Source organism: Myxine glutinosa, chromosome 12 (assembly GCF_964187855.1).
Source record: "Myxine glutinosa chromosome 12, kmMyxGlut1.1, whole genome shotgun sequence".
In the NCBI taxonomy this organism is placed as follows: Eukaryota; Metazoa; Chordata; class Myxini; order Myxiniformes; family Myxinidae; genus Myxine; species Myxine glutinosa.
The window spans coordinates 29,425,458-29,437,366 of record NC_136272.1 but is presented as its reverse complement, the minus strand read 5'-3'; the positions used below and the strand labels follow the sequence as shown (position 1 = coordinate 29,437,366).

The window sequence follows — 11,909 nt, the reverse complement described above, 5'->3', positions numbered from 1 at the left end:
AAGAGCCTCCACTTCTGACTGCTCCCCTTCCCCCTCTCCCCCTCCTCTTCCCCTCCCTCCTCTTCCCCTCCCTCCTCTTCCCCTCCCTCCTCTTCCCCTCCCTCCTCTTCCCCCCCTCCCCTTCCTCCTCCCCCCCCTCCCCCCACCCCCCTCCCCTCCCCCCACCCCTCCCCCTCCCCCCCCCTCCCCCCTTCCCTCCCCCCCTCCCCCCTTCCCCCTCCCCTCTCTCCCCTCCCCTCCCTTCCTCCTCCCCTCCCCTCTCCTCTCCCTCCTCCCCCCGTTCCCCTCCGCTCCCCCGTCTGGCAACGCCAGGTACTTCTGCTTGTATATATATATACATATATATATATATATATAATTATATATAAAAATTTATTTAGTGGTCTGATTGCCAAAACTTCTTTAGGATCTTGACCCCGCACATCCCTTTGTGATGTATTTGTGCAAAGACGATCCTGTTAATACACCAGTCTTGAAAGCTGAACCAAGCTTCATTGTGGATGGTGGTTGTGAGAAACCGACACAGGGTAAGGCAAACTACTTTGTTTCTCAGTATAAGTTTTGCTTTGATTTTTTGGGGGGAGGGAGAAGTAATAATAAGTGATCTTAAATTTAATAATACATTGTCATCATGCCATTGGTTCAATCTCCTCTCTTCACCGCTCCTTACCACATCACCATATAATGCCATCTCGCGTCATTACCCAACCTGTTCATTGTTTATTATCATTGACGTTGTACATCCTATGTGATTGCAGTTTATCATAATAATGTTTGCATTGTTTTTTTTAATTGGGCATTGTAAATGGGCTGTGTGCAGTTTCCAAACCAAAAATGGAAGCAGAACCCGGTGAAGTTACAGAACATCTTTTGCTGAAGCTTGAGAGATTAATAACCTGAGAGGAAGTCAGGTTTTCTCTGATTTGGCCCTTCAGGATATGGTATGTGCTCGTTTTGGGGCTTGTTTTATCTTCCTGTTTTTGTGATGTAAACAACAGATGTAACATTAAGATGGAGTAACACAATTCGATAGGCTGTTAGCAGCTCTTGTATTCTCCGTCAGAGACCTCATTGCTGTTTTTTTGTTTGTTTTTTCCAATGAATCAGCACGTCATGCAGTTCGTAGTCAAATTGTAATATAAATCAGAATGAACACCTTGCTGGAGAACACTAGAGTCGATCTGCGTCGGTGGACAGGTAGAACAGTCGCTAGATGGAATCAACAGGACATTGATCGAGGTATGCTAACCGTCATAGCAAGTAAGGAGAAGGTGACGTTTCAGACATGAACCCTTCTATTTTGCTCCCACGAAGGGTTAACATCCAAAACGGCAGCTGCTCCTTGCTTACCACGACGCTTGGCATACATACCTCTACCTCAATCAATGTCCTGTCGATTTCATCCACTGCAATACGAACCACTCTTTGTTAAAACACTGACTCGCCTTCTGTCACCGACCTCTTTTTTGCAGAATGCATCAGCACGTCTCGCGCTCGTTGCTCCAGCCGGCGATGGGGATCATGGCTTGTCGCCATGGAGAACTCGTTGGTTGAAACTTTCGTCATCACCCTTTGTTTTGTTTTTTGTAACTTTTCAGGGAAGTATTTTTTGTCTTCAAGTTTAAGGTAAATTTCCACAATAATGTTAACCACTCTAACACAGTTATGTTGATTTGCTATGGTCTTGGGACAAAGCTTTCTGCTTCCTGGTGAAGCACACGTCCCAATGAATGAGGACGCTATTTGATGACAAGTACAGACATGAGGAGTGTCAAGTTTTATTAAACATGGCACACTACATTGTGGAGTCCTGTCTAAATACACCAATCCCCTCAAATAAACCGTTCTGCCCTGCCTCTTGTCATTTCAAATGTTGCACCAGCCGGGTTTAGCTTGACTTCCAACAGGATGAGGAGTACAAGGTATTTGCCTTTTTAAGGGGGGCATCAATAAAGTACAGTATGACGTTGGGAATAATGGTGGACTTTGAATTCCTCTCCCTCTCTTCTCCATGCATGAATTCCCTTTCTCTCCACTCATCTTCGTTAGGTCAAGAACTATAAACACCTTTGAATTTTTTGGGGGAGTGGGGGACATTATACAAGAAAGATATAACACTCCTTCAATAGCTTCCTTCATTCCCCACTTCCCCCACTCTTTTCTCCAAACGGAATCTACAGCATGCTCCAAAAAGACTTGGAAAACTTTGGTTATTAATATATTTAGAACCACCAATGGTACAACAATACCCTTTGGTTTATGTGATATAGAAACTCAAAGTTTTGTGCACACCATCAATACACTTCAATGTGAGCTCCGTTTGTTGTGCGTAGGACAAGGACATCGATGCAGTACACGAGTTATTGCCATGTTCGGCTCAGCATGTTTGCATCCACCAGTGCGCATGCAGCTGTGATGCGAGAACGAAGATCCTGCTGGTTTGCCACTTTAATGTTGTTGACAACATGTTTGACAAGCCCCCCACAGAAAAAAATCAAGAAGAACAGCAAACACAGAAACTACAATGGCAGCTAAAGCATCACCATGGTGATGGCATTGTTGTTCATTCACAACGAGGCCAATCAAAATCTCTGCCTCCAATGATACAACAACAACAACAACATGCATTTTAAAGGCCATTTTCCCTGCTAGAGTGGGGGTTAGCCTTGCGGTCCCCATGACAATCTCCTCCATTTTGCCCTATTTTCTGCATCTCTCCTTGTTAACCCCCTTTCCCGCATGTCTTCTTCGACCATCTTTAGCCAAGTCTTTCTCGGTCTTCCCCGTCCTCTACTTCCTTCTACATTCATTTCCATCACTCTTCTCAACCAGTCACTTTCATCCTTCCTCCACACATGACCAAACCATCTCAACCTGTTTCTCTTCACCGCATCAATCACAGGCTCTATTCCCATCATCTTTTGCAATTCATCATTTGGCTTCCTCTCTCTCAACGATACTCCGCACATCCACCGAACCATTCGCATTTCCACCCTTTCCAGCCTTCGTTGCTGTTCTACGTTCATTACCCATGTCTCGCTCCCATAAATCATAACACTTCTCACACATGCAGCATACACCTTTCCCTTCAGCTTCAACGACACTCCCCTCCTCATCAGCACGCCACTCAGTTCCCGAAACTTCTTCCATGCACATCTCACTCCAGCAACCGTTGCCGAGTCTGATCCACCTTCTCCATTCAGCATGTCTCCGAGGTCGCAAAATGTTTTCACACCTTCCAGCTTCACGCCGTCTCCAAGATCCAACTCAACATTTCTTCCATCTGCAGCATTTCCTCCAATGATGAAAACATTATTTGTGTGGCTGATAAACAAAGAAGCATTTGATGTAGCTGACGCATGTACTGACTAAATGACCACAAACGACGTAAAGTCCTCTTGTTAGTTTAAACTGCCATCCATTGTGTTTGAGGTGATGTGGTTATGCGTCTTGCAGCGATGAATGATGTGACAGTACATAACAGCTTTTCCGACATGTGAAGAGATATGTACACCAAAGCTGAGTGTGGATGAATGCCTTCATCGCAAGTGCAGAAATTCCTGCACGAGAGGGCAGCGGATGGTACCGAGAAGCAAATGTACTGTATCCAAAAATCTTTGAGGGACCCATAGCAGCTGGGATGTTAGATGGCCTTGTATGTTCGTGCCGAGGGTGTGAGCCATGCACAAATAGTTGCAGCTGCTCACGGCACAATTTGCCTTGCACAAACGAGTGCCTGTGTGCCACCAGTGATAGACCATGTGGCAATGAACTTTCTCATGAAGAAGAAGGTGACGGTGACCATGATCATTGAACAGATGCAGGACGTTCAAAATGACATCGCTCTATAAACGTTTGAGTTCAGATATATGTCAAGATTGGTGCATTTTTTTTTCTTTCTTGAAGTTACTTTCTCATCGTAGAATGTGTATCATTGCATCATTGAGGGGTAACATGGTTAAATACTGTAGTACAATTTCGTATGATCATTTAACTGTAGGTACGTCCCATTATAATCATTATAATAATGTTTGAAAACAGTACATATGTCACTTGGCTGTGAGAATTTGCTGTTGTCGATGATCTTCGGAGGCATCAATCTAGAAATGGAGGAAAAGTAACCACTTTTTAGCTCACCTGCAACAAATTTTTCAGGCATTGTGCTGCTTACGAACGAAGAATGGCTTCATTTTACCTTTGGGTCATGGAAGGTATCTTTGACTCACAGAATGACTTTGTAACACAAGTCATCATGCCTGAGTTCCATTTTGCAAACAGTGAAATCCAACTGCAGATTTATATTATTGGATGTCAGCAGGGGGTGCTGCATCGTCAAGTATATTAGGTTAGCTGTCTTTGTCGTATTTCTGCGTGAAAGCAGATCCCATGGTATATTTCAAAGGAATAACACTCCTGGTCACTTCTATTCACGGGTGATAGTTTATTGTCCAGTCAGGAATCAAATACGGACTAGATAGCTCAAAGGTGAGTTACCTACCGGCTTTGAGTTGGTACCGTGGCTAACCGATAGAAATGCTTTTTATCGGTATTGTCATAGTATAGACAGAGTTGCACTTGATTTGTGAGAAGTGCCGATGCAGGCGCACTCCACGATAGCACTGATGGGTCTATTCCGAGTTTGGTTCCTGATGATGATGAATATCAGATGAAAATAAACAAAAAGCGAGAGGAAGTTCGATGACACGCCATCACAAATCCCCACCGAAAGCAAAGTAGAAAATGGCAAAACAATCCACCAGGAATGACCCAGTAAAATAATCCACCAGGAATTAAAAATAATAATTTCCTATACCTATTCTTTATATCTTTCTTTAAAGATCTGTTTGTGCATGTATCATGTATATGGAAATATACAAACAGCCTCATGATGTTGCCGATTCAAGCATTGCTTTTACATTCCAACTGGTATGACACCGATCTCACCACATACATGAATACCCAATGCCATTTTTGATTTGGGGTCAGTGTGTGCCCGCAGATAGGAAAGCGGTTGCATCTCTCAAAGCACCCTGCATGTCAGGATACCGCACCAGCCTGCAAGCCTTCTCCACCTCCAACCAGCACCAATCCTGGTGTTCATGTGATAACGTGACCTGAGTCTCTGGGGTGCTTAGCTCTGCCAACCAATACACGGTGGTCTTGGGCCTGTCTCTTACAGTGTACCGCAGCTCATGGCAGAACCCATCCACTACGTTCAGTCGATCCGGTTTCAGGCCTGCTTCCTCCTCCGTTTCACGGAAGGCTGTGTCCAAATCGTTTTCTCCAGGATCCACATGCCCTGGTCGTCCAGACAAGGAAAGAAAAAGGTTTTGCATTTTATATGCATACCAATAAAAAACTTGTATGAAAGGATTGTGAATATGATGATAGAAGCATGAAACTTGGCATATAGATAGACCAGTACTGCTCAGTCATTTGTGGCTATAGGGCCACCATCGATTTGACGGAAGTCGGTCATGGCAGCCATTTCAAAAAAGGCGGCCATCAGTTTCTGTTTCTAATATAGCTTCTGGACCATATTGTTATCGGCAATAGTCAGCCCGCTATTCCTCAACATGCGAGCAATTAGATCGAGTGAGGTGTGTGTGTGTGTGTCGGTTGCATAATCTGCATATTTGAATGGTCATGTTCTTCTTTAAGGTATAATTCTCATACCTCCAGCTTCCAACATCTCTTCTGAACTATGGTGATGATCTTAGACTAGACTTGTTTTTGGGTGGTCAAACTTGTATTGGGGGGTTTTTTGGGTTGTTTTTTTGTATACAAGGTTGAGGCTCGTGTAAGAGCTAAAACAGCTGTTCACCACCATCTCTTATCTTCCCCCATATCTTCCCCCATCCAAAACCTTGATCTTTTCTACCCCTGCTAATTTCACCCCAAATCCACTTTTTTGAAATACCAACTTCTGTCCTGGAAGTCCTTGGTGTCCTTGTGTTTTATACCTCTCCCACGCCTCCTCCCCCCAAGCCCTCTCCCTCCCACACATCTCCCTGCTCTCAAATGTTGTATTGGTCATTTCTGTATTGGTCATCTCAAATGTCAAATGACCTGCCTGGTCCCGGCTCTGCTCCTGGCTTCACCTGCTCGGCTCCTTCGCTGTTTCCTCGGGCCCACTCCCGTGGGTTGTGACGATTGTTTCGCCTCCTCACCCTTGGCCTCGTGCTCGTCCCTTCGCTCCTGCTGGCATGGCTCTGCGGTACTCCGCCGCAAGGCTTCTCCTGCTTAAAACCCGCTCCACCCCATCATGCATCTCTGCAATCAAATCGAATGGACTCCTGCGTCGACCCAGGTACATTCACCGTGGCTCCGGTCGTAAGTTTGTTTATTTACAATCAGGTCACTCCATCCCCATCCTCTTGTCGGCTCAGCGCACTCCCACTCATCGTCCCAACACACCTGGTCACAACAACGCACAAAATCGCACCTCCTGTCTGCAAACCCTGGCCAAATCACCTGGATTCATACCCGCCATACAAAACAACATCAAGCTCACCCTGTTCAATATCCGGTCCCTCAACAACAAATGCCTCATCCTGAACGACTACATCCTGGAAAATAAACGGGACTTTCTCTGTCTCACTGAGACCTGGCAACAACCACTGGACTACTACACGCTCAACCTCACCACACCCAATGGATATTCTTACATCAATAAACCACGCTCGGAGGGCCGAGGTGGTGGAATTGCCGTTATTCACCGACAAGACATCAAGACCAACCTCATCTCCATCTCATCTGCTCCATCATTTGAACACCTGGCTTTTAAACTCTCTGGTCACACACAGTCAGTCATGGCTGTTGTCTACCGCCCTCCCAAACCACACCCATCATTCCTGTCTGACTTCTCCTACTTTCTGACCCAGCTATGTTCCCTCTCCCCCTCAATCCTCCTCCTTGGTGATTTCAATATCCACATGGACTCCACTGACTCCACGCTAACCACTGACTTCACTGATTTACTCACCTGCTTTAACCTCACTCAACATGTCAACTTTCCTACCCATAACCGTGGTCACATTTTGGACCTTGTCTGCTCTACTGGACTAATTTTGCACCATCTCTCTGGCTCTGACCTCTCTCATTCTGACCACTCTGACCATCAACATCCCCACCCCAGGACCAAGGCATTATCGCACTATCAACTTCCGTAAGCTAAACGCTCTTTCACCTACCTCATTCTCATCGACCCTCTCTGAAAAAATGTCCACTTCTCCCTTCGTTGACCTCCACACCCCTTCTGACCTCACTGACTACTACAACCACACTCTCTCCTCCTGCCTTGACCAACTTGCGCCTATAAAAACCAAAACAGTTTCTTTCACCCATTCTGCTCCCTGGTTTACCCCTGAACTCCGCCTGATGAAAACTCGTGCTCGCCAACTTGAAAGACTCCGCAATAAAACAGGTCTCACAGTTCACTCCCAGGCCTACAAGGACCACATACAACACTATAAAGATGCCCTCTCCCGTGCCCGCTCCGCCTACTACTCTCAAATTATCCACTCTGGCTCCGGAAACCCAAAAGCACTCTTCTCTACAATAAACAAACTCCTCAGCCCCCTGAACACCACCACCCAGTCATTCACAATAGACAACTGCATCTCCTTCCTTTCATTCTTCCAACGCAAAATTGAAAACATCTACAACAGCTTGACCACCGCCGCACCCGCTCCCCCTCAAACCACCTGCCCCCCCTTATCCTGCCATCCCCTGTCTCAATTCTCCCCAGTCTCCCCTACTGACCTCTCTGAACTCCTCATCGGAATGAAAACTGCCACCTGCACTCTTGACCCCATCCCCTCCAGCTTTGTCAAGGCCTCCCTTCCTGCTCTCTCTCCACTTATCATTGCAACAATAAACTCCTCCCTGTCTACAGGCATCGTCCCACCATCCCTCAAAATTGCTGCTGTTACCCCCATTCTGAAAAAACCTGGACTAAACCCTGACACCCTAAATAACTTCAGACCCATCTCCAACCTACCCTTTCTGTCAATGGTTTTGGAACGCGCTGTAGCCACTCAACTCAAACATCACCTCTCTGCCAATAACCTGTATGAAACATTCCAATCCGGATTCCGCTCCAACCACAGTACTGAAACTGCTCTCCTCAAAATCACCAACGACCTTCTCCTCTCCTCTGACGCTGGCAACCTCAACATTCTCATCCTCCTCGACCTCAGCGCCGCCTTTGACACCATCGATCACACCATCCTCCTCACCCGACTTGAAACCACCTTTAACATTACCGGCACTGCTCTCTCTTGGATTAAATCATACCTCTCTGACAGACGTCAGTTCATCTCCATCAATAACTGCAAATCCCCCACTGCTCCCCTCCCCCAAGGTGTCCCCCAAGGTTCAGTTCTTGGCCCCCTCCTCTTCATCCTTTACCTGTCCCCCCTCGGTCACTTAATCCGCCGTCATGGTCTCCAATTCCACTGCTTCGCCGATGACATCCAGCTTTTCATCTCCACCAAGTCCATCTCCACCGCCACCCACTCTATCCTGACAAACTGCATCACTGAAATAAAATCCTGGCTTCAAATCAACTTCCTCAAACTTAACTGTGATAAATCTGAAATAATCATCATTGGCCGAAAAACGCTCACCAAGTCCACCCATAACTTTGCCCTCAACATCGACGGTTTCCCAGTATCCACCTCCCCTCACATCCGGAATCTTGGCATCATCTTTGACCAAACCCTCTCCTTCGACAAATACACTAAACAGATCACAAAGACAGCCTTCTTTCACCTGAAAAACATCGCCCGTCTCCGTCCATCCCTCTCCTCCGTGGCTGCAGAAACCCTCATCCACGCCTTCATCACTTCCCGTCTGGACTACTGCAATAGCCTCCTTTATGGTTCACCCTCAACAATCACCAATAAACTCCAATACATTCAGAACTCCGCTGCCCGTCTACTCACCCATTCCCGGACCCGTGACCACATCACCCCCGTCCTTTACAAGCTTCACTGGCTCCCCATCTCCCAGAGAATCCAGTACAAAATCCTCCTCTTGACCTACAAAGCCCTCCATAACCTGGCCCCATCCTACCTGGCTGACCTCCTCTCCAGACACACTCCCACCCGCAACCTCCGCTCTGCTGGTACCAACCTCCTGACCCCCCCCCCCCATCCGGACCAAATTTAGATCCTGGGGGGACAGGGCCTTCTCCATCGCTGCTCCCACCCTCTGGAACTCGCTACCTCACACCATCAGAGACTCCTCCTCACTCACCACATTCAAAACATCACTCAAGACCCACCTGTTCAACACTGCATTCAACATTTAACCCACAGCATCTAACCCCTGACTATCTCCTCTCCTTCTCCCTCCTTTGTGCTTTGAATATTTCCCTATTGATTCTTCTTTTTTTGCAATTGTTTTTATGTTTTGCTATGCATTATGTTTTGCACTCTGTCAAAGCGTCTTTGGGCTTCCTGAAAAGCGCTATATAAAATAAATGCATTATTATTATTATTATTTGTATGCTTCCTCCTTCTCTCCCCATCTTGTCTTACGCTCCCTCTTTTTATATATTTTGTTTGTCTGGTTGTTTTGTTTGTGAAGTAAATGTTATTAGCTCTTTCACGAGCCTCGATTCAGTATACAAAAAAAAAAAAATTTGATCACAAAAAGATAAATTGACAAAACATATGATAAAGGGAGCGGGAGAACAAGATGGAGGGCAGGGACATCGGGAGATCTGTGGGAGGGAGAGGGCTTGAGGAGAAGGAGGCATGGGAAGGGGGGGGGGGGGAGGATGGGACAGGTAAAAAATAATAATCACGTGAAACAGCAACAATGGTCAAAATACATTGGCTATGTTTTAGGCAACAATGGTCAAAATACACAAGCTCGTGAATCCGCAGCAGGCTGGAGTGTTCTGGGTGTGTGACAAATTAGGATAGATGTTTTGTGTCAGGAGGACACATCTGAGGTACTCCACTGCCCTGTTGATTTAAAACATGGCGCAGGGTACAAAACTATGGCAGACAATCTCGAGTCCTCAGTTTCATTTCTGGGCCATCGTCATACAACTGCAACGTGAGGTTATGATCTTACTTTGTCCAAAATATCCATCCTGTCCTAGTTTTTCTGTGAGAGCAGACAGTTCTTCTAATTCCTACACCATGTCCCATCGTGTCCTCTCCCCCACACCCCATCCCTCCACCACACACATATACACACACACACACATATACTGTATATACATACATACTGTATATATATATATATATATATACACACACACATACTGTATACACACACATACTGTATATATATATACACACACATACTGTATACACACATTCTGTGTATACACACATACTGTATACACACACATACTGTATATAATTATACACACACGTATACTGTATATACATACACGCATACTGTATATACATACACGCATACTATATATACATACACATACAGTATATACATACACATACAGTATATACATACACATACAGTATATATATATATATATACACGCATACTGTATATGCACACTCATACTGTATACACACACCAAGGTCAAATAATTGGCGTAACCTTCCATTGCAGAAAGTCAGAATAATGAGGTAAATGTGAGCTATATTGTGGAGCTACTGATGCTATCGTTGCCAGGGAAGTGAATACAACCAACATGGCGGCGCGCACGGCATTATGGGATAGCTCTCAACACCCTTTCGACGCGCCAATAATTTTAATTGCACCTTTGGGGGGTGTCCAGTGATGGTCTCCGTACGAAGTCTGAAGCAGCAGGAACTCGATATTTTGTTTCAGACGCCGGAACACGATGAATCCACAAGCACGAAGAGCCGCCATCTGATTGGGCATGAGACACTCGCTTGGGAGTTGATTCCGGTGTGAACCAACACAAGAGTACCACCATCGCCACAAGGCCCGAATCGAACCCGATCGTAGTGCAAAAGTAATTAAAAACTGTAATTAATTTTCACAAATTACGAGCAGGGATCCGCATAACATAATTCTGCAAAAACGCTGCCTTTTTGGGCGGTGAATAGGCAACGAAGCGCTGCCTCGCATGCTCCCGGAAGTTAATGTTTAATAATATAAAGGTGGGGCATGGCGATTGTGAATATGGCAGGTTCGACGATGTTTTCGGCTTGAAGTGCATGAAAATAAAAATGCCTGTGGGTGGAGTCAGCTTGCCGAGCTAAAGACGTCATTGTGGGTGGAGTCAGACCAGCTACTTTAATAATTATCTCTATATAATTCCAGCAGTGTGTGTGTGTGTGTGTGTGTGTGTGTGTGTGTGTGTGTGTGTGTGTGTGTGTGTGTGTGTGTGTGTGTGTGTGTGTGTGTGTGTGTGTGTGTGTGTGTGTGTGTGTGTGTGTGTGTGTGTGTGTGTGTGTGTGTGTGTGTGTGTGTGTGTGTGTGTGTGTGTGTGTGTGTGTGTGTGTGTGTGTGTGTGTGTGTGTGTGTGTCTGTCTCTGTCTGTCTCTGCGTCTGTGTCTGTCTGTATGCGTCTGTGTCTGTCTGTATGCGACCGCTGTTTCTCGACAACTACCGGTCCGATATACTTGAAACTTGCCAGGTATATTGCTGGGGACCCGAGGATGTGCCTTTTCAAGGTTTGAAATTAATCGGACAAGTGGTTCCCAAGGTATGGTCACCGTACTCGCAAGCCGTTCGCTTTGGCTTTGCGAATGAACCAAACCATTTCATGTAAATAGAGGGGGGGGGGGATTGGCCTATACACAGCCTCTCTGGATGTTAACTTTGCCAAAAACAAGAAAATAAAAACAACCGTTAGTTTAATTGGTCTATTATAGTTCTATTAAAGATGATAGGTTAATAATTTAATATTGAGAATTTGTGCTTCCCAAGTTATGGGCTCTCACATTCGCCTA

At 45.7% G+C, this 11,909-nt stretch overlaps 1 protein-coding gene across 1 annotated transcript; it reads right to left on the bottom strand.

The window, feature by feature from the left end:
• Positions 1–4,417: 4,417 nt before the first annotated feature.
• NUDT2 (nudix hydrolase 2) lies at positions 4,418–11,088 on the bottom strand. Its single transcript, XM_068132898.2, has 2 exons — positions 10,749–11,088; positions 4,418–5,299 (listed from the first exon to the last, which is right to left on the bottom strand). Exons 1-2 carry the CDS (start codon positions 10,870–10,872, stop codon positions 4,983–4,985), a joined length of 441 nt encoding a protein of 146 aa, XP_067988999.1. The 5' UTR covers positions 10,873–11,088; the 3' UTR covers positions 4,418–4,982.
• Positions 11,089–11,909: the final 821 nt, after the last annotated feature.